Source organism: Siphateles boraxobius, unplaced genomic scaffold, assembly GCF_051911475.1.
Source record: "Siphateles boraxobius isolate OS27281-9 unplaced genomic scaffold, OSU_SipBor_1 41, whole genome shotgun sequence".
Taxonomy (NCBI): Eukaryota; Metazoa; Chordata; class Actinopteri; order Cypriniformes; family Leuciscidae; genus Siphateles; species Siphateles boraxobius.
The window spans coordinates 14,655,479-14,682,138 of record NW_027509042.1 but is presented as its reverse complement, the minus strand read 5'-3'; the positions used below and the strand labels follow the sequence as shown (position 1 = coordinate 14,682,138).

The window sequence follows — 26,660 nt, the reverse complement described above, 5'->3', positions numbered from 1 at the left end:
CTGTCCTCATATACAGTACTACTATGCAACCATCCCAGAGGCTTATACATCCGAATTAAAGAAGTTTTTCCTCTGTAGCTCCAGACACATGCAACATGGGAAGTTTGCCCAATGGAGGCTGTGAGTACCTGTGCCTCAGAGCTCCTCAGATCACAGACCACTCGCCCAAGTACACATGTGCCTGCCCCGACAGCATGGAACTGGGCCCGGACATGCGCCGCTGTGTGACAGGTAACAAAATACAGAGCTCATGGTCAAGTTTTCACATACTAGTACACACTTTGAAGAAACAAACCACTACTGATTCATGATTATGAGTAGATTTTGAGAATTGAATGTTGTGATTTAGACAGACTTTGGAGATTACAGAAAGTTTCAACTTCCGTTGTTCCTAGGAAGCACAAATCTGACTCTTCCATCATATCTATTTTGTTTGTTGTAGTCAAGCCCAAAACAACAACTGCTGCAAGTACAACCACTTCAACAACACCACCAGAACCTCCTACTACTGTGACCCCTACAACCACCACTCCAACTGCAAGCACCAGTGCACTTACAACTACCAGTACAATCACTACAACTACACCTACAACGACAGAATCAAGTACAACCACCAGCAGCCCCAGCACATCAACTCATTCCAGCACACATCGTTCCACCACCACACACTCCACGGCCACTTCAACATCTGTGAGCACTCAGCCCAGCACTACAGCGCCATGGAAACAGCCAACCTCCACTCAGACGACAGCAGATCACAGGCAGACATCTACAACCATCGCCCACGGCAACAGCATACAGGGGGCCAATGCCAATCTCTCTCATCGAGGTGAGTTTGAGCTTCTGTTTTGCGTTATGAGTCAGTGAAATGATGCTCTTTTTGTCTGTATCTATTTCATTAAAAATTATATTACAGTGCAAATCATACAATGACTTGAGTACACCTCTACTGTGATGAACACGATTTTCATTTTTTATGCATAAAATGGGAAATTATATAGAGACATTAGGCAAAGCCTAATGATTGTGTGTATAGATCAATATGTATCAAAATATCAGATAATTTGATATTTTTTAAAACAAGGAAAGGCTATTCCAGGTTGTAAAATGTCATGTGATTGAGCTCCCCAAAAATGTAATGAATAAATAATTAAAAATACTTTATATGTTAAAATATATATATTTTACAACCTTTTGAAAACATTTTTGAATTTGAGGTATAAGAAAAATGTTCCTTGTACTTGATGGTTACACCATGTGACATTTTTATAATGTAATTTAAACTTTTCTTAAAAATGGTATAAATGTTTTTCGAAATCATATGAAACCATCAAAAGTTTGGGGTCAGGTTTTTTTAATAAATGCTTTTATTTATCAAGAAATAAACTGATCAAAAATGAGAGTAAAATATTTCAAATGCTTTCAAATGTTGTGTTGAACCTTCTATTCATCAAGGCATCCTGAAAAAAAATCATTGTTTTCAAAAAATATTAAGCAGAATTGTTTTGAACATTGATAATAATAATAAGGATATCAAATCAGAATATTGGATCATCAAATCAGTATATTGGAATGATTTCTGAAGGATCATGTGACACTGAAAACTGCGGAATATTCAGCTTTACCATCACAGTAATAAATTACAGTTTAAAAATATATAAATATAGAAAACAATTATTTAAAATTGTAATACTATTTTAGAATATTCAAGTTTTTACTGTATTTTGATCAAATAAATGCCACCTTGGTGAGCATAAGAGACTTTAAAAAACCTTTAAAAACTCTTCCCGACCCCAAATTTTTGACACGGTAGCATATATGTAATTGACCTTTATGTAAATATACATATGACTGTTGTATAAAACCTATATCACATGGATGTGTTGTTGTACTGAACTTCAGCACTGCTGATATTCAGCTAAAGGCATGAAGCTCATATAAATGCTCTCGTACAGTACTTATACTGTAATCCTAAAAGTAAAAGAGTCTGGGAAAGTTAATGTGTGGTGGAATTTGCTTGCCGCGCATCGCCGGGCCACTTGAGAGTGATAGATGAGGCAGCAGTAGTCGCCCAGGGTCCCAGTGTGTGTCTGAGCTGAATTAGAGCAGCCAGCCCTGACTGATGAACATTGCCCTCAGCCTTGTTCCTCTCCACAGTCAGTGTTTCTCTCTTACCCCCACAGCCGCTGGGCTATATGTGGGGACGCTCAGGTACACAGGTGACTTCAGTAATGGGATCTACATCCATGAAATCCGTCACAAGTTTGTCGTCCGTCGAGCCTTTGTCAAGAAAGATAGAAAAACAACCATTTGAGTCGCCTTTTACCCCCAGCCCACAATCAAAGCGCAGAAGCAGCCATTCTTGATGCTAACCATAAATGTGGGTCTTGCATATTTTATGACCGCTAGCATATTACACGGCAAAAGTGGTGAAACTCTCCATTAGATGAAACCTGTAAATTGCTGCACTGAGGTAGTGATGAATTATGCCAGCACCTTTTCTGCATTTTATGGCTGCTTGCTAATAAAGACAAAGACTGGTCTTTCGATTCAGAGAGAATTCTCCAAATAGGACTAAAAATAAAATAAAAAAGCACTATTGTTCAAAAGTTTGGGGATTATTTTATTTTTTTTATTGAAAAAATACTTTTATTCAGCAAGGATGCATTAAAATGATCAAGGCGACAGTAAATACGTTTCCACAAAAAATATTAAGCAGAACATCCATCTTCAACATTGATAACAAATTTAGCATTGCCATCATATAAATATATTACATTTTCAGATATATTAAAAAATTAAACAGTTTTTTTTAAATTGTAAAATTATTTCAGAATGTTAGTTTTTATTGTATTTTTGATTAAATTAATCTTGCCGACCCCAATATTTTGAACAGTTGTGAATGTAGCTGCAAACAGCAATATAAGTGGCAAACACACCAGCTGAATCTACCTGTAGTATTTTGTGAATATAACACGCATTGCGCAAAATGATAATCAAATCATGGGTTGTAAATGTACGAAGTGTGTTAGCAGTATTCACTGCTCATAATGGATTTTGTCAGTATCACCTGTGAATTCCTTATACTAAAATCATTTCCACATTAATGAGCTCGTCTGGGGGTTTGGAGACACTGCCTCATCTTTTCACACATATGGCTCTGAATAATGCTTTTGTGGATTTGATCAATTGTTTATCAAGAAAATAAATTCAATGCTCTCTTAATGGAAACAAAAAACAATCCACTTAAACAGGAGCTATACATTATATGGAAACAGAAGCAGATTATTCAAATGAAGTGTTGCCATAGAAACCCACATGTCAGTGGTATCCCATAAATAACATGCTCACTGTAGCTTTAAGAGGAGTCCATCTCTGACAATATATTTTCTTCATTGCCTTTCCCTTTATTTGCAATCATTACTGTCTATACTGCATTTCTTTTGTTTCGTAGTGATTTTCCAAGCCCTTTTTTTTTTTTTACCCCTCAGGCTATGTTGTCTGTATCTGTATGCCAATGATGTACCATCTAGTCCTCTTAATCTCTCGGCTCAGACTCCATTATCAGACACTAATTATGCTGTAGCTAATGGAGGGACTTGTGCTAATAGTGGGATTTATTTGGTGGAAACATTGAGAGGGCGAGCAACAGCGTAATGAAAAGTGGTGTATAAATGGAAATATAAGGCCTTGGGCAAGATATCAAGATAAATGGTCACTTTAGTATACAAACTGCAGAAGATTCATCTAAATGAAAATGGTGGTGACAAAATACTGTACCTGAGTCAGTATTTATTTGGATGCTATAAAGGAATAGAAAATTCAGTCATTATTTACCCAAGTCTCAATAATTGTGGACAATACAATGCAGACATTGCAGTTGACTCGATCTGTTATGATCTTGTGATTATATGGAAAGTTAATAAAGTTTTTCTCTATTGTCGCCCATCTTTCTCTTTCTCTCTTCTTTCTCTCTCTATTACAGCTGGCAGTGGAAAAGACCACTTCCTCCTCGGTAGCAATATAACTGTTGCGGTTCTGGGTATTGTCATTCCAATAGGTGAGTTTTAAAGTTAACCCAGCATTTTATCTTGCATTTTGAATTCAGCCTCGTTCGCCCAGTAGATACACAGCTTTTGCTCTTCAGCTTTATGTGCACTACTTGCTTCGGAGACACTTATGGTGGTCTTCTTAACTAACCATTTATAAACTTACTGCTGCTCCATTTATCTTAAAATTCCAGGTTAAATAAAATTTCAGTGCTATCGACAGCATGCTAATTACTCTGGAAAATAATGTCAACTCATTTGAGTTTGTTAAAACATTAAAAAAATGTGTGTACAGTATAGCTCTTAAAACAGTTACATGATGTTACATCAGTGTGGCAACACAATTTTCTTCAATTTACAAGCACATAATTCATAAAAAAAACTTATCTTAATAATAAATATCTATTCTAAGAGATTACTTGGAATAAACTTGTAAAAGCTTTTTCACTGTCACATTACTTACAACATGTGGTCATTCTAATCTGTCAATTATTCTGGCATGGTAAACCATGTGAAGGACATTCATCTTAGCAAGTTTAGACATTTAGATATGAATTATTTGTATGAATTTGAAAAGCTTTTTATTGAAAGAATTGAATGAAGTTGTGTGTTGCCTCGAAACAACATTGTGCGACAGTTGAAGTCTGTGGCATTAGTTTAAAATGATTGAATAGCTTTAGTCTGTTTTTTTAACATTTGTAATTTTTTTGAAGCAATAAAAAAAGTGTCATTATAAATATAAATAAATCTTTCTTTCAACTTGCCTATAAAGGATCCTCCCAAATATTATTTTCCCCAAATATTTTTTTTTAGTAATGAGGTCCATTTTATGCAAGAAAATTCAATTAAACTTTTTAAATATTGCTTTCATAATGTTAATATATTATTTGAATTTTGAACTATAAAGTCTAAATTATCCTTTTGAGTTGATGATGACAAATTGTTGCTGTATAGATAATTGTCACATGCGTATAAAATGTGAGGCGGATAAACGTTTCACACTAATCTGAATGTGGTTATATTTCAGCAATACTGTGACAGTTGTGCCATACCTATTCACTCCATAGACTTTTTGTAAGAGCCCTACTGTACATTACTCCTTCCACAAATTCTTTCGATTTAGCTTAAATTGTATTTAAAATTAAAGGGTTTATTTCATAAATGACAGTATTTTATGTGTTTTAAAAAAAAAAGTGCTCTATAAGAAATTAGTGCTTTATAAATGGTTAGTTTTGCTCCTACAAAAAGAAGTGTCACTCATGCATTTTGATTGTGTGATCATTCTCTCAGTTAGTTTATATACATCATCCTTTTGACTGTTTGATTGAACTAAACAGTATATGTTTATATAAAGTACAGTATATGTAAATGTATATATCTCAAAGTCTCTGTCAAAAGGACCTGATGGGCTTCATTGATTGCCTAAGCTGTGTCTGTTGAGTGACTGGCTTAGTGGGATTGAAATGACCTTATCTGTGCTCATATTCAAACGAAAGACACCACGTGGAATGCCTTTCCTCTAAAAAAAAACATCATTTTAATACCTCTGTGTAATTACGGTCAATCTATGTCCACCCCTCTTATCTTAAAATTGTATATTTTTTCTAAATGCTTTCTTTTATTGTAGTCTGAAAAAAATGAATTTAATTCATAGACAGAATGCAATCCAAGTGTTTATAGCCAGACAATAGAACCTGAGTGATGGAGGAAAACGCATCATGAGGAGGTCTCTGCGGCCCCCTTAGACAAAAGAGCAATTAGGGTGAACTTCCAGGGGACCAGAGCAGCCACGGCTGATCTTTTAAACTAGGGAAGGGGTTAGCCAGCCACACATGGTTATCAATTCACCCTGAATAGCAATGCTCTCCCCCCAACCATTCGCATGTAGGCGTATGTGCGCATGCACACAGTCCAATTTCGATTTCTCCTGGTCCCCTTAGAGCCCTGCCTTCTCAATGAGCAGCATGTGAGCACCCCCTTCACATATCCCACTAAGCCTGTGTGTGTGTGTGCGTGTGTGTGCGTGTGTGTGCGTGTGCGTGTGCGTGTGCGTGTGTGTGTGTGTGTGTGTGTGTGTGTGTGTGTGTGTGTGTGTGTGTGTGTGTGTGTGTGTGTGTGTGTGTGTGTGTGCGCGCGTGCGTGCGTGTGAGAGAGAGAGTAAGTGAGTGGGAAAGGAATGTCTTTGGCAGCCCTAGTTCAAATATACAGATCTGCTATTTCTAAAGTAGCTTTTTAAGTAGTTCTTTTGGTAGTGATATGATCAGACTGTTCTTAAATTATGCATACTAGCATTCAAAAGTTTGGGGTCTATAGGATTTTTCAATGTTTTTGAGAGAACTCTCTTATGCTGTCCAATACATTTGTTTAGTAAAAAAAAACAGTACTATTTAAAATAATAATACAAAACAACAGTCTATTATAATATATTTTAAATTGTAATTTATTTCTGTGATGGCATAGCTGAGTTTTTAGCAACCATTACTCTCTTCAGTGTCACATGATCTTTCAGAAATATCTCAATTTTCAGTCTAATATGCAGATTTGCAGCACAAAATAACATTTATTATTATTATTATTATCTGTTTTTAAAAAATCTGTGCTGCTTCATTTTATGGAAACAGTGATACTTTTTTTTAAGGATTTTGTGATGAATAGTGAGTTTAAAATAACAGCATTTACTTGGAATAGAAAGCTTTTGTAACATTATAAATGTATTTTGTCACCTTATTGCTACCACATATTGCTTACTATCTTTTTTATTGTATGTGAAACAGTATGCATACTTAATTGTTACCACATATCCTCATTGCATTGCATGTCTAATTCAGTTATTATTGAAAATAAAATCCAGATTCTCCCAAACTCAATTTAATTGAATTTAGTTTAATTTAATACTAAATTTAAATGTCCTAGATTTTGTTTACAGGGTTACAAAAACTGCAAACCCAATAGAAAATAAAAAAATTCAGATTCAAATTCTTTCTGAGATGAAGCACACCAACATTTCTTCACTGAGCATAGAAAAATGCTCTTTTGAGCATAGTGTATTTTGTGCACTAGTGCTATCATCTGTGGAATGCTTTGATACATATTTTTCTTATTCACCCCATATTTGTTGTTTTAGAAATAATTTAATAAAATTATTTGACCATGGTCTGCCATGATGCACCTTAAGGTTTGAGTGTGTGAGCTTGTAAATGTACGTGTGTGTGTGTGTCATTATGTGCTGCTCTGTGTCCCCTGGCTGTGTTAACGCCCCTGCCATATGTGTTGGCTGTGTGTTAAACGCATGCAGTTCCTATCCTTGCCACAGTGGTCATCGGCCTGATGTGTACCGGAGGTTACCTGGTTTGGCGCAACTGGAGGAGACGGAATACCAAGAGCATGAACTTCGATAACCCCGTTTACCGCAAGACCACGGAGGACGACGACGACGAAATCCACATCGGCCGCAGCGAGCAGATCGGCCACGTATACCCACCAGTGAGTGGCAGTGCCAGACAGCCATACCTAGCACTGCCACTGGGGGGCAGTATCCCAGACCCGGCAGCTCATTGGTACTCAGGGGCACCTATGCTGTCCAGTGCAAAGTGAACAAAGGGAGGAAGGCAATAGTGTTAAAAACGAGGGTTGGGGCTATGACAAAAGTCCCTAAGAGAGGGCATTATGCTGCCTCTTGTCTCACTCATATTTATACTCATAATTCACCACACATTTTCATTCAAATGTATGTTTAATTAATTTGTGTACGGATCACCATGTGAAGTTTAATTAGTTGTCTGTTTGTTTCCCATAGGCTGCGTTCTAAATCACATACTCTCCAAGTAGATACTTTTTTTAATAAAGTAAATAGTTACTTCATGACCATTAAAAATACCTTCTATATAGTATGAATGTGTGTAGTATGAATTGAATCTGGACATACTACATTCGCCACGCCAATCAGTAGGTCATATAATAAATATGACCTACCAGCGTCAGTTGCTTTGCTTCACTGCCATTCATAAATCCTCTCCCATGGCCTTTTGATGCACACTTCAGCATCTCGCTGGAAGTAGTAGGTCTTTTGAGAACTTTTCGCTACTGTTTTATGAATACTGCAATTTCAGGCATACTACTCTTTTCACATATTGTTTTTCCCCTGCTGTATGGTAGGGAAGTGTGTGATTTTGGAGGCAGCCATAGTCTTTGTTTTTTTCTTGTTGTGTGTGAAAAGCTTTAAATGCTTTCCATGTTTGAAAGCTTTGAAATTGTGCTCTCCCATTATTCCCTAATTGTTGTTTTATCATTTTTTTTAATTTAGTATAATTGTTTTAGGGATGAGCAATGGGCACCTTAAATGACTGGACAATCTTTTAATATTTTATAATTTATTTATTAATTTAGGTGTTTTGCTGTTTAGGTGTTATATTTATTTGGATAATGAAATGATGTATTCATATATTCACGTGGCCTGGGCTTTAATAGTAAACAGTTACTCAGATGGAGGGTTATAAGAGTGTGTTTTGAGCTTCCTGTGCTACAGTCGACATGTCAAGCACAAGCAGAGATAAAGACATCAGTCGTGTGGCAGCAACAGTGCGGGCCGCCCCAGTGGCATAACAGGATTCTCTCCAGCGTCCCACACGCCGTACTCGTCACAGTGCGTTTAGGGGGATCTGCATATCGGATGTTTCTCCTTCTCCATGGGCTTTCTTGTAGTTTTCTATGTATTTATTTCTCTCGTTCTTTCTCTCAACGTGTAACTGTTTTTTGTCTGCTCTCCGCAGCGCGTGGCGCTTGGTCCTGATGATGACGGATTCCCCTGAGGGCGATTCTCGCTCTTGCTCTCTCCTTCTCCATCCCCGAATCCATGCGTCCTTTAGTCCTCCATCTCTCCTTCCATCGAGGAGATCGCACGAGACAACGCAGCAAGGCGCAGAGAGCCAATAGGACACAAAAGCACTTGCTCTCCACAGCTGAGAGCTACAAACTGGGTTTGTCTTCTTGTAGTGTCTTTTTCAGCCCATAAACAATCAGTCGGGCAATAATCACTAGTTCTACGATTAAACTACTAGCATCATTCCCGCTCTTTGTCAGTAGTAGTAGGTGGTGCTGTTTAATGATGACTAACCTCATAGCTCATCATGTCAGTAGTCTCTAACACTCTTTGGCTCTCCCGCTGCACTCGTGCAATTTTTTAAAATTAGAAATAGTTTTATTACAGGTTAAGCTGGTTTGAGCTGAACTGTGGCTGTCACAGGGCAAAACCTGTTGGAGAGAATTGTGGGCAATCCACCATGTCATGGGAGATACATAGAAGTTAAATATGAAATAAAATAGAGATGGGATGAGGAAAACTCATATTTGCAGACAATAAAAACTCAAATTCCGCTATGCAGCTGTTATGCATTCACTTAATCTCGCAAACAAAGAATATACCACAAGTAAATTAGTCGGTAATTTCCTGTCCTCTTAATACTTCCAATGCCATGACTACTGTTCCTTCGTGTCTTCCATGGTCACTCAAATTCAGACTGCACCCTTCTGAAAGATCTGCAGCCACTATCTGGAGATGAAGGGTTTCCCCGCCCAACTTTGAGAGGCAATATAATTCCATATTTATTTATTTCACCAGCACTGGGTCTTCCATTTTTCTCAAGTTTCTAAGACCAACTAAAATCTTCCTGCCCAGGCACGTTTATAACTCCAAAACTTCAGCTCAGGTCATCAGTTTTTCTAAAATATTACCAGTAATCAATACAATCTGTGTGGTTTGTTATCACAAACACACTAATAGATACGGTAGCCAGGGTTTGATAATGGCTGGAATGCTGTTTGTTCATATCTACAGTCTAGATCGCTCCCTCTCAGACATGCAAAAACACGTGCGCGCTCACTCTCTCTCCCCAAACACAAACGTGTCTTTTCCGCCCCTACATTCGTCAAGCCTGGAGTAAAACTCTTTAGCATTTAGTATACTGACAACAAGCCACCGCCTGCCATATTGGGTGGCTTAATGGTGTGATAGATTAGAGTCGTTGATCAAAGCTTTGGTCATCCGAACATTCATCTGTTCAGCGCATGGCCCAGGAAATGAGGAGTGCCTGAATATAGGCTTCCTGTACAAACTCTCTCCATGTGATGAATGTGCACTTGGTTATTTCTGTATCACTGTCAGAGGGACACTGACTGATTGGACAGATGTTTAAAAAGAACAGGTTTTGATCCACCTGGATATGCCTGTTGATAAAAACAATCAAACCAGCCATCGTTTTTTATTTTATTTTATTTTTTGCTGGTTCTAGTTAGGCTAGTCAATTTCAATTGTTTAAAGAGGATTGAAGGATTTAAAGCAGTGGTTATTAACCTTTTTCACACCAAGGCCCTCTTCGTCCAAAGGCCCTCTAATCTAGACTGGAAAAAAATGTCAGTTTATTGTTGTGCATCTTTATTTTTAGTGATTTTTAGTATTTTAATTAAGAATGTTAATATATCTTAATTTGAGTCATTTTAAGACTCATTCGAAGTTTGCCCCATTGTGGGCCAGCTGTCCCTGGTTGTGAACCACTGTTTTAGAAAAAGCATCAAGACCATCTGAACGCCGTCATCTACACCCGTTTAAACCAGCTAAAAACCTTAGGCTGGAGTTTCCTCCAGGGATTAAAACTTGGCATATTGACAGTATGTGTTTGTGCGATGTTAGATCAGATAGTTTTAAAGAACAAGTAAAGTGAGTTGCCCTTAATTGGAGAGTACCGAAAGGTACTGCTGGGTCCCTAAGACGCTTATGTTAGGTTCTGGCCCCCATGTGGGTGGTCTCGCATCTGGAGTGGTTCTTTGTTCCTGCCACCTTTGCTCCTCTCTGCTGTGATGAGGCATCTTATGTGCAGCGCTTGTAAAACATCACTCCACATCTCAAAGAATCCTCCATTAAATCACTGTTTTCCATTAGGAATAGAGACAGTGTGGGAGTTTTGTTGCTGTGAGGATTAAAGAACTGCAGTTTCTTGTTCGTTCTCTGAATACGGTGGACTGCCAGATGGGCTTGAGAAGACATGATTTGGAGATAACAGGCCTGATATCAATATTATAGTTTATTTGATGAATCTTCATCCATCCTTAATCATTCCTCATATCGAGCTGTGTTTACAGTATGGAAAAGTACGGTAAAACTAATAAATAGAATTTATAGATTTTTTTTAAATTGAAGTGATACATTTTTTGATTACTTTTACATATGTCAGTCCTGAAAATGTGGAACTTTAGTTTTTGATTCGAAAATCTCAGACTAGCAATACAGGGTAAACAAACTTCTTCATGTGCTTTTTCATAAATGTCATGTCATAAATTATTGTTTGATAATTATAAATTTGGTCTCTTCAGTTGCACTCTGCTGAAAAACAAAAACTTTAAACCAGCTTAATCAAGTTTGCTTGTCTTATTAGCGCTGGTTTTAGAAGCACCTGGTTTAGACTGGAAGACAAGCTTTTCGACCAGCTGAACTAACTGGACACCACGATGGGGGGCCAACATAGACCAGGAAAAACAGCCTAAACTGGTTTTAGAAGGGTTTTGAGCACATTTCAGCTGCTCAGGCTGGGAGAGCTTGTTGGCCAGCTAAACCAACTGAAAACCAGCATAGCCAGACTGGAAGAACGGTTAAGACTAGCAAATAAGCTTAGGCTGTTTTAATCGTTTTTTATTTTCTGAAGGGGAATCATGCCCGTTTCTTTTTCCTGACCCCAACATCATTGTTGTTATCAGGTGCTGCTCTAGTTAGCTAAAAAAAAATTGGGGGGGGTCGGGGGGGGTCGGGGGGGCTGTTACATTTGAGCTTTCTAGCTTTCAAGGTTTCTACCAACTGATCTCTCAGCGTATTATAATTTAGAATGTGTGGGACACATTTTTGAAAAATACATGCATGGTGTGATCACAGAAGGTTCTAGAACAGGCTTTTAGACCCTTTGTATTTTCTGCCTCTTTGTAGATAACAAGCAGTACTTTGTGTGCGTTGTCCATCATTCTTACTCTATGCACATGTAACGGCGAGTCCTGCCTTCCTATAGCACTGCAGGGACTCGCCACGCTGCTCCTTCACCCCACTTCCACTGTGACTAACATTCGTGATGTCTGTAACTCCTCTTCATCACTCTCTACCTGTCATCCCCATCAGCCCAACAAGTAGGACATTGCTTTCGAAAGGGCTACCATTCTTTTCCAATGGACGATACGCTGGAACCTCTCCTGGAACAGTGCTCCTTAGTTTGGTGGACTTGTCGAGCTGAACCACTAACTCTAAATGGATGAATTGGGTCCTCCACACCCATGGTAACATTCCCGTCCGTTCTCTTTGTGACCCCCTATGAGATCATGTTGACATGATGTATATTACTTGAAGAACTGTTCATTTTTTTTGTATGGTTTGTAGGTGTTAAATTTCAGGGGAGGGGGAAGGAGGGCATGTCATTACTGTCATTTGACGAAACGTGTGTTCTGGTCATTCCATAGTTGTTTGGAGACATTTTGTACGCTGTTTGTTGCACAAACTTTTTCAAGAAGCCTTCTGCACTGTGTAAATGATTACATAGGATGGGGGAAGGATGACCGTAACAGTCAAATGAGTCTGAATCATGATTTGTAAATATGTTTTCATACAGCGAAACTTTTGATAAGGTTTTAAACATTTCTTGTAAAAAGAAGATGTGTATATTAGTCTCCTGGACGAAAAAGAGTGTAGACCATACATGGATTTATTTGTACTCAAGAGCACTGGATTTCTTTACTACTTGATTGTAACTAAAACTTAATAATCTGCCAAAGTGTTTTCATTTTTTTTTTCTTACTACTGAATTTTATTTTAGCTTTTTAACCGTAAACATTGCAGAAATAGTCTTTAATTTGTGTTTGTACATTTATTTAATATATAAATTAAATTGTAATTCTATTTAATAGGTTACACTCAGTGGTTAAAGAGAGGGTTAGTTTAATTTATTGGTGCCTTGTTTGTGTTCATGTATATTTTCCAATAATGTCTTGTTCTGTTTGCTTTTCTCGTGTCTGTGTCAGTGGGTTGGAGGTGGTGGGAACAGAGAGGGTGTTTTAACGTTAGCTAAATTATACTTACATGGAATATCTGTACTGTATGCCAAAATGGTCTCACTCAAGTTTCTATGAAATTCAAGTTGTTGATAAATATCTATATATTGATAAATTAAATTGTTAAAAATATTTGTCTACTTGTCATTCTTCAGCTGTTTTACAACAGCTTTCAGTTGTTTGTGGTATTGATCAAATGATTTAGAGTTTTCTCTTATCTTTTGTTCCCTGCATAAATTCACGTTTCCTCAGTATGTCGACAATGCAGTTATGCCCGGCTCCCCAGAGGAGATGGTGTTTCTGTGTCTGGTAATGAAAAGAGGAGCTCCCCCAATCAGGTGTCACGCTGTGATTTTGCTAATGTCTGCGGTGAGTATTAGCCTCCAGGGAGACTTAAATAAAATGGGGAAACTGCCTGAACTAGCAAAGAAATATCCACAAACCAGAGAATCTAGGTCGAAAAAGCTCTCCGAGACCGCCCACTCATAGGATATGTATAATACTATATATTTATATGTACAGTACACACACACACACACATAATCCTGGGCAAAACAAACGGGCAAAGCTCAAAATGGCTAAACACAAAGATTTTCATTGTCTTAACCACAAATAATTGATCAGGAAATTAGCTAAATTTAGAACAAGTCCATCAGGCTCATGTTTTGGCCTGGTCAGAGTCCAGATTTGCACCCTATGGTGAATATTTGGTCACATTAAACTCCAACTACCTGGGACACATTTTTCAACAACTCATGAACTGTTTAAAGCCATTAACATTGAGTGAAACGACATTGACACTTCTTCCTGTAAAAAACTCTGCAAGTTTACCCACACAGTTTAAACATTTGAAGAAAACAAAAGGGGAAGGTTATTCCGAGCTACATTACAGTATTTGTGCAGTTCTTCCTAATTCCCTGACCAGGGTTTGTGATTAAAATGGTTAAGACCATTAAAAGACCACAAAATATTTAGCCATTTTTTGCTTGTAATGTGATTCACCTAGTAGCTGGTTGGTTTGGCTCTGCAAATGGCTTTACATTTTAAAATCCCTATGGGAAAAATACTTACGGAACCAAGGCTGCTGAAAAAGAGGGTGGACACTGTTGCACTCTGTGGTGTAAGACCTGATGATATTGAGGAACGCAGCTGTTTTAAGCAGTACAGTTATTAGCGGCAGCTCGCATTGGTTTACGCACTGAACTGAAGCTCTTCTATCCAAGTGGATGTGTCCTACAGTAGGGGTCCAAAAGTTGTGTGAGCACCCTGATTCATCTCTATTTATCATTCCCTTTGTTGGTTCGGTTACTTTGCCCATTGTAGCGGGCTCCGAAGACAGTCCTTAAAGAGAATTTAATATTGTTATTCTTATCTATAAAATATTAATTTCTTCCCAATCCCAAAGCACTACTGTCCCTCAAGAAATGAAAAGGATATTTTCACGAGAACAGTGTTTTCCTCTTCTTCCAGCTTTATTTTAGCACGGCGGATGACATTTAGCACTCCCTCCTACTGTGTGAACATCCAATTATTATGCAGCCTGTCCAACTGGGGCAAAGGGAGCTGGGTCTGTCTATGTCATCTGTCTGGGTGAAAGAGGGGACAGAGTATTCGCTAAAAGCTATTAAGATTTAATTACTGCTAAAAATGCATTCTTGTACCTGGGAGTGCATTGTTCACAAATAAACAAGGATCTGGAGAAAGGGCATGGAAAGCATGGAGGTAATACTGATTAGGATGGGGAAATGAGAAGTTGAGTTTTGGATTAAAACCCAATATGCTGCTGTTCCTGCTTCCCTCCTTCCTGCTTTTTGTTAAAGGGACAGTGCACCCAACAATGTAATTACACTTTTGTCATTCCAAACCTGTGTGATTTACTTCTGTGGAACACAAATAGGAGAAATGCTACTAGACAGTAGACAGGAGCTTTCAAGCTTTAAATTGGACTTAATCCGTGTAATGTTTAATTATAATATAACAGGACTTTCCAGTGAAAACAACACTTTTCCAGTCATTTTGTCCACTTAAACTCTGCCCCTGTAAGCTCACGCTCCATTTCTGGACATCTAATCAACAACCAATGCAAAGAACCAAGACCTGCTCTACTTTTTAATAATCCATCACACTCAGATCTTTATCAAAATACAGAAGAAAAGATATGTTGCTACTTTTGTTTCATCATGACTTTAAGCCTATTTATGAACATCATCCAACCTATCTGCTTGGTGTGTTCATGAGAAAAATGGTGATGCCAAATTTGCTAATTAATTATTCTTTTGAGGTTAATTGATCTGGTTGATCTGGTTTGCAAAACGATAGGTTACTGACGTAACCCCGGTTCTCTGATAACATGAAGTGAGGTATCTCTCTATGGGAACGCCTCTGGGCGTGTCCGATCGCGGAAGCACCAATTACACCACGTCTGCCAACTGGGAGATCCGGAGTCCAGTTGACGACCCATCTCCTCTAATAGCTCCACTTGATAGGCTGTAAGGAGAGAAGTCGCGTTTAAAGCCCGGACAGACAGTGCAGTTGATTTGTAGATCTTCTGAAAAACAGAGGCGGTGAAGCGCTCTGTTTTCCCAGGCAGCGACGCTCCGGTTGAACGCTACGGGCACTCGATGTGAAAAAGGCTTGTCCCAAAACTTTTTCATCTCCGTCACACAGGCCGGGACGGCCGGAATGAACTGCCTTGCTGGCGGGAGACGTGACGGAAGTCTCTTTCCATCATACAGGTCTCTTTCACCCCCTTGACCTGCCTGTTTGGTTGGTCAGTCGATCGACAATCTAGCCGCGGCCCTGCGACAGACCTCGATTAGATCAGAATCCGTCTGTACAGGGGATGGTGAACTCTCATTCTGTGCACTCGGCAGCCTGGACTGGTTCGGGGGAAGAATGGGATGAATCGTCGTCTTCCTCATCCTCGAGGATGTTCGACAACACCTCATCATCGTCATCTACCTCACCCGCTAAGGGATCGTCGAACAGCGGGGGAAGGACGAGTGACACCTTCTCCATCATCTCTGCCCATGAGGTGGTGGTCCGAGGACAATCCATGGGTTCCTCTCTGGGTTGAGCAGAGAGGCATGGGTCCGATTTTTCACCGACTGCCACGCGGAGCCTTCTTTCTCGGGTCTTAGTTGAGAACGTAGCGCAGTGCGGGCATCCCTCGGGGTTGGACAGCGCTGCCTGCGCGTGTTTAGCGCCCAGACAGGAGATGCAGAGGCCGTGTGAATCCTTAGCAGAAATCCACATTCCACAAGCACACGAGGGCGACCTTTTCCTCCGGTGCTCTCCGGTTCTATCGCGGTGGCCATGATGGAGCTTGCACTCTCTTCGTACGGTGAGTTCTCACCCAAAGTGACAACTGGTACGGAGCTGTGCTGCGATAGAGAGCTATCGTTTTCCTTATCCTTCTGGTGCGTGGTAAGGGCCCAGAAAAACTTACGTTTTTCTAGAAAAACTAGAAAACTTAAGTTTTTCTAGTAGAGAAACCTAAGAGCAAGAAAACTCGTCTTGACACGTTAGTTATCGTACTCTTAAGTGACGAAGTCACTCAACGACCTAAGGAAAATATTGCGTTTGGGACGTTACCTATCGGCTCCGTCTGAAAACTGTTAAGAAAATAGTTCCCAAAGTCTGCTGAGGACAGCTTCCGAAATCTTCCACGGGGAAGAGAGCGAGAATGACGAAACGGCAGGTAGCTGCGTTTATATACAGGGAGCCGGGACTCCCTGATCGCTGCAGCGATTGGTCTGCCATAGTTGGCAGACGTGGTGTAATTTGTGCTTCCGCGATCGGACACCCCCAGAGGCGTTCGCATAGTGAGATACCGAACGAATGTTGAATTTGTTCACATTTCTGACCGATTTGTTTTTGAATAGCACCGACTCAGTGATCTGGTCTCAGTAGTTCTCACCAAATGAATATAGCTCACTGGAGAGAAAGATTATCAATAAATCATTACTTCAAATTTGGTCAGTTTCTCACACAAAGGTATTGCATAGCTTCAAAAGTTTAAAAAAAAAACTTTTTTAATGAAATTTTAAAGCTCCTGTCTATGCCTGTAGAAGTGTGACCAGTCAATTATTCATAATTTGTTTAGTTCAACAGAAGAGTAAATTATATCAATTTCATCTAGCCTACTATTTTTCCGTAGATCACCATCTCATCATTATGCAGTAGCTTAGCCGTATAGGCTAAGTCCACTATTCATGATTTTTTTCTTACCTAAAATAAAACGTCTCATCGTCTGGTATTGTCTCGAAATGCTTCTTCTGTCACTTCTTCCTTGTTTATGTTCATATGTCCTTCAAGTCTCACATCTTTTAGACGTGTGTCGGCTCTCCTGTTTTATTCTGTTTCGTAGTGAATGACTCTTCCAGTGTGAGTGGAGGCCGCAGCTGAGGGATCTCCAACAAGACAGTGTTCCCCAGAGAGCCGCAATCACACGTCTGTAGAGCAAAGCTGCAATGCTTTTGTGAAGCCAAACCGTATAAGCTCTGCGTTTAGTATTCCAGGAATATTGCAGTAGCGGTCTTCATACGCACTTATGTTCAGATCACTGATCTATATATTGATTATTATATAGTTAAATAATATTAAGTCATATAGATCAGTGGCTCAGATTCTGTTCAGCTCGATATACGGAGACCGAGGCCTTCGTACTGCACAATAGGCCTATTTATCATCTCATGTGGCTCGCTCGAGATTAAAAAAAAAAGTGTGGAAAAAACAATGAATGACCGTGAAAACGATGTAGCCTAGAAAAATAAGTGTGCAGTCTGCTCAACACAAAAAAAGCTAAATTTGGAAGAAGTTTTGCAGTAAGTCGATTAGCACATTATTAATTGTAAGTGTTAATCGTTTGTTCTTCAGCCTTCAAATATTTTGGGAACCACATGAGGTAAAATTTTAACTATTGTTCATGTCTTAGGATGATGCGAAGATTGCATGGTCTGGTGTTCATGATTGTCCTCGTAGATGACAATTTCGCTTTAGTCAAGAAATTAATGTTTACTTTTGTTTCCAGTTAAAGGAGCAACACTGACACCTGCTGTACAGACATATGAATACACCATAATCAAACAAAAAGACCAATGACCACTTCAATTACGTTTCAAAGAAAGTCTATTTGCTTGCTGTGAACGGAGTCAGACCTTGTGAGAAAAACAATGACAGATAAACAAAAAAAAACGAAAATACAGATACTTCAAACTAAACCCCTTCATAGCTTTTATTCAGCATACAATCCATTCAGGTGAAAAGTAGGTGACAAAATCAGATTCACTTCAGTAATCACAAAAGACACTATGGATTTGGGTAAATAGTCTGAGTTTAATGAATGAGTGGTTCACTAATTGAAACTGACAGCTATTTTGACACACCCTATTGTTTCTGTACTTTGTTTGCTGAGCTATGCAGACACAGATGACAACCAATTCATGCAAACTGTTGATTCCACTTTCCTTTACCATTTCTGACAGGACTAACCAAGGTCCTAGAACAACGTAAAAACTTCATCTTAAGGATGGGTTGACATTCTCACTGACAAAATGGATAGATAGCACCATTCATTTCTGCTCTGCCTTTTGATTCAACACTACTCGCTCCAGCCCATACAAATATACTCTGTCTACTGGCCTCATGCATCACCAATATCTGATTAAAAATAAATAAATAGCTATCAAATACAAAAATAAGACATTATTTCATATAAAGAGGAATTGTCTTCTGAAAATGCTGTGTTAAAAGACCAATATCAACCATTCACTTTGGTCAAATAGGAAATTCAGAAATGAAAAGAATGGAATGTTACAGTGTTGAATTATTCAAAATGTCCCAAATACAAAATGTGTATTTTATCATATTTTTAGATTTTGAATATTTACAGCGTTATTCTTCATATAAAACCAAGAAGGCTTTTCCACAGTGTGCATTTAAAGCTAGAACAATGTTATGCACACCGAATGACCGAACTTTCACAATACAGTCAGCTGTCAGTTATTTCTTTCAAACAACCTGGAGCAAAGCATGATAACATTGATAATCTATATTAATAAATAGTGCTACAGAGTTACGGTCTGAAATGAAAGTCTACCGTGAGTGTTTAACATATAAACTGAGCACAGCGGCAGTAATAAGAGGACATAAATGTGCTTCATTTGCATCCCTGAAATTCACACACACTTCTGGGCTACCTTCATGCTAAAAACAGATTCTATCTCCCTGCATCAAACACCCTCATTTGAGGTCAGGAGTTGTGTGTCTGTAGTTCAGTCTTTTTTCTGAGCTTTTGCTGATGAGTCAGATGGTTTCTGTTTCATTGTGGGGGACAGAGCCTTCACTGTTAGGGTCTGTGTCAGTCCTAAGCCTTTTCAGAGGTCGTTCAGAGTGTTCATCTTCCTCCTGTTTGACTGTGATCTCCATGACTTGTGTGCTCGGGCTGAAGGTGTCAGGGTTAGAGTGGGGTAGTGTGTTTGCTACGGAAATATCTGGACACATGTCAGAGCCGTTTTTCTGAGACATGTCATCTCTGACGCAGAGAAGGTCCTCGGAGTAATGGTTCCCTACACCTGTGAAATAAAATAAAAAACATTTTTGGGTCAGTCATTTTTTTTTTTCATTTCTCTTTTGTTACCTTGTAGGGCTACATTTTTTTAAATAGGCAAATTATTTTGGCTGTATTGCTGTTGCACAAAACCAACATGAAAAAAGAACTGTGGATTGTGATACGATCATAATCCTGCTTAGGGTAAAAAAAAAATGTGATTGGTAATCATTTTATTCCACAAATACTAAATTGGTCAAATGATAATAATTTGAATTGATCAAAAGTAAGTGAAGAATTCTGGGTAACACTTTAAATTATGGCATTTATTCATATTAGTTAACTAACAAATGAGCAATATATTTTTACTGCATTTATTAACCCTATGTTAATATTCCTTCGCAGTGCAATATAGTTAACAGATACAACTTTTAATTGTTGTAAATCTTAATTTGATTAATAAATGCTGTAGAAGTTCATTCTTAGTAGCTAATGTAGTAACTAATGTTGACAGAGTTTTACCGAATTCTGAAGAATAAACACTTTATTTTAGTGTCCCTGTAACACGCTACATGTACTTACTATAGTAATAACAGTAAACTACAAACAACTAAACCAAAACCAAACCATATAGTAAGTCTGTCAAGTAAAAAGGGCACCTGAAATCAAAGTGGAAACAAAAAATGTCTCACCGTTTCCACAAAAATATTAACAGCACAACTGTTTTTAACATTGACAATAATAAGGAAATGTTATATAAGAAATCGGCATATTGGATTGTTTTCTGGATAATCATGTGACTGAAGACTGGAGTAATGGTGAGCCTGACCGTTGTGAGCGTTTGAGTCACTCTCTGGCTCTGATGGGTGTTTGCTGCAGTTTGAAGTGGTGGGAGGTGGAACAGAAGATTCACTGGAATCAGAGCTCTCCCTCTCGTCCAAAATACGCTGCATATAATCCCTGTAATGCCAAACAAACACACGGAAGGATATGACCTTACACAGCACCTGATTCTATGCACACAGAGTTTAATTAGAGGACTTGTGACCTTTAATGTGCCACATGGTACTGACGACTTGACTTACAAGACACCGGGACGAAGGCTGTATTTTCTTTTTCCAAGCTTGGTTTGCTGTGCAAAGAAATCATAACGCTCAGATTTCTTCCACATGTAATAAAAGGCCACACATTCCCCTACAGATCTAGTTCTCACCTAAAAATTTTAATTAAGTAAAAATGACCTATGTGAACAATAAAAACAGCCAAGTTCACCAACTGATCACTATAAATGATTCACTAATCGAACAGTAAAAACTGTTGTTCCATCCTAATAGGTTTTGAAATGAGGAGGTGAGGAATGTGACTAAACACTAACCTTGTTTGCTTGTACTGAGCTGAAATTTTTCCCGTAAGCTTTGAGTCCTTGTTCAAAACCTCGACACTCCTCTTCTGTCCAAACTGACATTTCCTCTGAGGGAGAGAGAGATTTGAGTTAAGGTGACACATTCAGAGAATGTTGACTGACATGCTGAGAGCTCCTTTATCACAGGCTTGGATGCTTCTTGTGCTTAAGCTGGTCCCTTTTTAGATTCCCCAAAATAACATTCTGAAAAAAAATTATTACTAGATATAGAAGTCAAGAGTTTTGAGAAGAACATGCCGCTGTTACAAACCAAAATCATGTAGAAGCCAAATAGTTTTTACTAAAGCTTTTAATAGATTAAAATTTTTCATTTGATTAATTGTTTAATAATTAGTCACACAAATCACATATCCATATTTGCTGCAAATGGTCCCCATGTAAATAGAATTCCAGAACATTATTAAAGACCAGTGAAGCCTTAAACAGACATTATAAAAATGTATATTAGAAGTCAAAATGTAAGCTTATCATAACAACTTACAGTAGACAAAAAATTATTTTGTTGTAATAATTCCTAACCTGCTCCGAAGCAGTTTATATTCAGAGAATGAGTTGCTATGGTTACTTAACCTAAAAGTTACCTCAGTTTTTGGAACCGAAAACTGAGGTCATCCGTTTTTTAAAGTAAATTTACCCAGGTATGTCACAGAACCTGCTTTCTGGAATACCCGGATTGTTTTATTTACTTTGCAAAAGCACATCGATTAGTTTTTATTGTGAGTGTACACAAACAAAACAGTTATGAATTATGTCATACTCTTATCTGTATGACCATAAATGGAGCATTTTAAGTTTTTTTCGCTGTTATAAGGAAACAATTCGCGCAGGCGCCTCATGCACAGACACTCAAAATAGTTATAGTATTGCTAACTTAACATCACAGCCTGTACATTATCAAAATAAAACAGTCAACCAAACCTATGAAAAGTTACACTGCTCAATTGCTGTTCTGAATACTGAGATGTGTAGTGTATTTTTTAACCATGCGGCAAACATTTTTAAAAAAAAATGTAAATTACGCATTTACTTAAATTATATTTTAAACTATTTAAATGATAGTATTAATCGGTTAAAATTCTTACTCTCGGTTAACGGTTAAACAGTTAATTGTGAACATACCTAATTAACATGATTATGTTAATCAGATTATATATACAAGAAACTGTTAAAAGTACTCACCTTTGGCAGGTTTCACATTAAATTTCAATTTTCTTAAAGCTTCTTCAGCATCATAGTTGCATTTAAACAATTCATAAAGAGCCTGAAATATGATCAAATAAATTGCAGTCATGTTACAATATGATGTCAAAAGGCATCAGCAATATGAATTAAGGGAATACGTCATTGGATGGTGACCTGCCTGTTCATTGTCTTTGACGTGAGATCCTTCGGGAATGGCATGGACACCAGCCTCTTCTCCACTGCGTTTAGAGGCCTCGGATAAAAACTCTACAACCTTTTCCTCTGGAACTAACTCTGGATTCCACAAAAGCTGATCATCATTCTCATAAACTAAATTAGAAATAAAGAGACAAGCAAATGAAGTAAAACTATAAACTATACATAGCCTTATCTATATATATATATATATAATATTATATATACTACTAGAGGCCTTGTATACATATTAATGAAGTGAAGTGTACAAGAAACTTCTACATCAGCATATCCTTCAGTTCTGACACCTTTTTCGTTGTCCTTATATTTACACAGGCCAACAGGAGTCTCAGCTTGATACATTGAACCAACCATGATCTCCTATGAATGACAGAAGAAAAAATCCAAATTTCTGAAATCCATTTAAACTAAAACAATTATAATTTGAGAGAAAATCATCAAGCGTCTACCTTTTTCCAATCTTCAGTTAATATATAATCATCATCTTCGGATTCTTCTTCATCCCCTATAAAATACAAAGTGAATCGAATGGTTCTCGTTAGACTCTGAATCTGTACCGCCATCTGCTGGTTCTACTTATCATCTACTAGATGGTAATATAAGTGAAAAACATCTGTGCAAGTGTACATTTCTTACATCTGAAATAATTGATATTACAAATAACATATGTTTAAGGTCAGTAGATTTCTTTCAGAAACATGAACAGTCACTTTATGCTCAACAACGCTGCCTTAATCAAAAACAGAGAAAACAGTAATATTGTGAAATATTACAATTTAAAATAAAGGTGGTCAATTTTAATATACTTTAAATTGTAAATTATTCATGTGATGGCACAGCTGATTTTTCTACATCCATTACTTCAATCTTCTGTGTGATTCTTCAACAATCATTCTAATTATGATTTATTGTTCAGTAAGCATTTCTGATTATTAATACAGTATTAATGTCATTAATGTCTGCTTAATATTTTTGTGGAAACCTTGATACATTTTTCAGGACTCCCGTACTTGAAGACTAAAATGCATGTTTGAGATGTTTTAACTTTAAACAACTTTCCCTTACATATATTAAAATATGTCAGAGCCATTGTTTGGTCTCAAGATGCGGCACATTTATTAAAACTCCTTAAATGTCCTAATTGATCCTCCTTATCCTAGTCCTCACTTAATCTAATTCCTGTCTGTGAAACAATGCCTACAAACATCTTTAAACTGTCACTTAAACCTATGGCGATAAACTGAATGGTAGAGTGTGTCTATGTCTAATAATATTTATTAATGTACAGAGTTCCTACACATTTTCTATTTTGGAATTCCATACTTTTCCTAACTCAAATTTCCAAACATATCTGTAGATTTTTCTGACCATATTTAACAAAAAGGGTTCATACAGCATTATTTTCAGCATTATATTTTCTATCTAATAGTCACCGAAAAAGAAAAAAAAATTCTGTTTTTTTTTTCTCTATTGGTTTTGTCAAAGTGATCAAATATTCTTAATTCTTATTTATTAATTCTATCATTTAATTTCATATTTCAAATATTCTAGAAACACGATTTTCCATACTCTGTTTTCTTTTTTCCATTCTTATCCATTACTCAAATCAAATTCCATACTTTTCCAAACGGCGTAGGAACCCTGTATGAACTACAGTAGTCAACATTTGAAGTAGATCAAAACCTTTCATCAAAGTTATACATGATTTTGATGATACCCGTTCTTGTCTTAGGACTACTTTGATTAACTTTTTTGATCTACTTCTAACTAAATGTTGACTACTGTATATCTAAAACCTCCCTACATTTTTTTTTTTATAATATGACAGTTCCTACTTAAGCTCTACAACATGCTATTTCACTTCTTGTATAAAATGATCTTGATATGATATGTAATATTGATAATGTATTATAGATAATGTAATATTTTTATAATCATACCTTCAAAGTAATTGGATGGCCGATGCCAGATAAGTTGAGCTGTGCTGTGAGACACACTGCTGGACGGAGGCTCATCACTGGACGACTGCACATCCTCATTCTCCTGATCAGAAAGCTCTCGCCTCTCCTCCTCCTGACATCCACAGCAGTAAATGGATTTACATTTATTACCACAAAATCAAACTAGGCCTATACAATATACATTAGATGTTTTTCATATAGAACTTTACTTTGAGTTTACTATAGCTGCTGCAAGTATTATCTGAAGTATCCTCGTCTTGAACATCTCCCTCCTCATCCTCTGGAGACCCACCAGTGCTGTAGCCATATAATTTCAGAAGCTCCTCGATAGGCATATCACCCTCCTACAAAACCATAGTTAATTGAGACCTATGAAGGTTATTTAATGAGCCTCATCATAAATTCTCGAAAAGAACAGGCGGCCCATACTCGAGTTAGGTCATCAATTTCGGTGCTGGAGTTCTTCTCTCCATCCAGCTTTTCCTCCTCTTCCAGAGTCCGCTCATCATCAAAGTCGTGTACGAGCATGTCTGCTGAAGGATCAAAGTCCCTGTCCTCATCCTGCACCAAGGGATCTGCTCCTGTTTTTATCACAGACATTTATTTTATTAATTAAAATATATATATATATATATATATATATATATATATATATATATAATATATATATAATGTATATGTGTGTGTGCTACACTACATATATTATTGATATAAATTCACTATATTAAAAGTACACATTATATAATATTATACATTAATATGAAAGTGGGCTTTACAGCCTAACGTTACTTGAATTTGTTATTGCAAGTCAAAATAAATGAATCAATAAAAAATAACTGAAATCTTTACCTTCAGTGCCAGAACCACTTAGGGAGGGCTGAAAATAAAATAAAATTAAATGTTCAGGCCTATTATAAAATAATACGTCAACCTTTAACAAAACCCATAAGAGAACAGATTATAGTAAGTTATGACCTGCTTATGAATTATTATCAGTTACAGTCAGAGGCAAATAAGCTAAACCAAATATAACCTCGTGTAAAAGAACGGGAGTCAAAATAACAGGATAGACTGGATTATAACTGATTAACAAGTGTTCGTTTTCCTTAATAAAAAAACTGAGGAATAAACTAGAGGTGAGTTTAGCGCAAAGAGGCAACAAGTTAGCGGCTAGCTGCTAACACATTCAAATTGGGCGCCTTAACTTGTTTGCTAACTATGCATGGCTGAATGTTAAGAAGCACGTCATCGTTAAAACGTTTAAATTTTAAAATTAAGTTACATTTATTAAACGACTACGTTGACCGCACAAGTGCGTTATTTGCTGTAATTTGTAATATTTCTCTCACCTCCGCCATAGTTGTTATTGTGGGTTCTGTGAAGCCAGCGATAGTAAATGTGTTTAATTCTCAACTCTGAAAATGAGCAGAGCTGCAATATTGTTGTGATGACTACAAAATAAAAGTCCTGTGCCAGACACTGCGAAAAGTTGACAAGTACAGTATAGTATTTTGGAAATCGTAATTATCATTGTAAGAATATTTCTAAATTAATTTTATGTAGGCCCATTTTAAAATATATATAATATAAAACCTGAAATCAGGTGCATCTGAAATCAGACTTGTCGGTTTAAGAACTAATTTTGTTATCCAAACACAGTCCCAAAATAAAGTAGGCTAATTGCAAATGTAATTTAAAAATCAACTACTAGCTTTTGAGAATCTGCCAGTTTCCGCTTCTGCCAGTATTTTTCAAAAAAAAAAAAAAAATTCTTCAAAATAACATACACTGACATAAGAATCAATGGTTTATGTTTTACCACTTGCAGCATTTTAGTTTACACGGATCAGGTCACAACATGGGTGTTTGCTTCTTGAAATCCCATAAGCAGCCAGTTTGTAGAACTAAAAACTGCATGAGAATTAGCATTTTCAAGCCATGGGCTCTCTTATGAATTCGATTTTAGAACAGCGACTGGACAAGATCTGTATTTAACATTACTTGAGACTTTCGTGTTTTCTTCAACAAATTACTCTTACCTCTACCATGATGGTTTTCCCCGATAATAATCTTAAGCGGTTTAATTTGTATTTGTTAGACAATTCATGTGATTTTATGAAGCAAAAATCATATAGAATTAAACTGTAGTTAAAGTAGTAAATAATTTATTGCCACAGAAGGAATAGACAATGAGAAAAAAA

General features: G+C 37.3%; 2 protein-coding genes across 8 annotated transcripts in view; one reads left to right on the top strand and one right to left on the bottom strand.

The window, feature by feature from the left end:
- The window catches only part of lrp8 (low density lipoprotein receptor-related protein 8, apolipoprotein e receptor), a 183,729-nt gene extending 170,472 nt beyond the window's left edge, over positions 1 to 13,257 (top strand). For 2 of the 6 annotated variants that reach the window (XM_077198550.1, XM_077198549.1), the window contains exons 15-19: positions 79 to 231; positions 443 to 829; positions 3,986 to 4,060; positions 7,345 to 7,532; positions 8,819 to 13,257. In XM_077198550.1, coding sequence (XP_077054665.1) covers positions 79 to 231; positions 443 to 829; positions 3,986 to 4,060; positions 7,345 to 7,532; positions 8,819 to 8,857 — 842 coding nt within the window. In that variant the 3' untranslated portion in view covers positions 8,858 to 13,257. Of the gene's footprint in view, positions 1 to 78; positions 232 to 442; positions 830 to 3,985; positions 4,061 to 7,344; positions 7,755 to 8,818 lie in introns of those variants that run through there. The other 4 variants (XM_077198551.1, XM_077198547.1, XM_077198545.1 and 1 more) reach the window with 2 other exon arrangements.
- A 5,187-nt stretch (positions 13,258 to 18,444) lies between these two features.
- On the bottom strand, positions 18,445 to 25,886 carry mier1a (mesoderm induction early response 1a, transcriptional regulator). 2 transcript variants are annotated; one of them, XM_077198540.1, is made up of 13 exons: positions 25,809 to 25,886; positions 25,309 to 25,336; positions 24,889 to 25,040; positions 24,669 to 24,803; positions 24,439 to 24,571; positions 22,948 to 23,003; positions 22,786 to 22,858; positions 22,461 to 22,612; positions 22,280 to 22,361; positions 21,053 to 21,147; positions 20,763 to 20,809; positions 20,507 to 20,637; positions 18,445 to 19,702 (listed from the first exon to the last, which is right to left on the bottom strand). In XM_077198540.1, the coding sequence occupies exons 1-13, from the start codon at positions 25,815 to 25,817 to the stop codon at positions 19,434 to 19,436; spliced, it is 1,362 nt and encodes a 453-aa protein (XP_077054655.1). In that variant the 5' UTR covers positions 25,818 to 25,886; the 3' UTR covers positions 18,445 to 19,433. The 2 variants fall into 2 exon arrangements, with proteins under 2 accessions (XP_077054655.1, XP_077054654.1); XM_077198539.1 differs by having other exon boundaries at positions 20,763 to 20,890; positions 25,809 to 25,880.
- Between the last annotated feature and the right edge of the window lie 774 nt (positions 25,887 to 26,660).

Excerpts from the sequence above, each read along its gene's own strand:
- mier1a (XM_077198539.1), bottom strand. Across the intron at positions 21,148-22,279 it reads TAATGTGAAACCTGCCAAAG|AGGAAATGTCAGTTTGGACA; the intron begins GTGAGTACTTTT and ends TCTCTCCCTCAG. Across the intron at positions 20,638-20,762 it reads AGCCTTCGTCCCGGTGTCTT|GGATTATATGCAGCGTATTT; the intron begins GTAAGTCAAGTC and ends TTGGCATTACAG.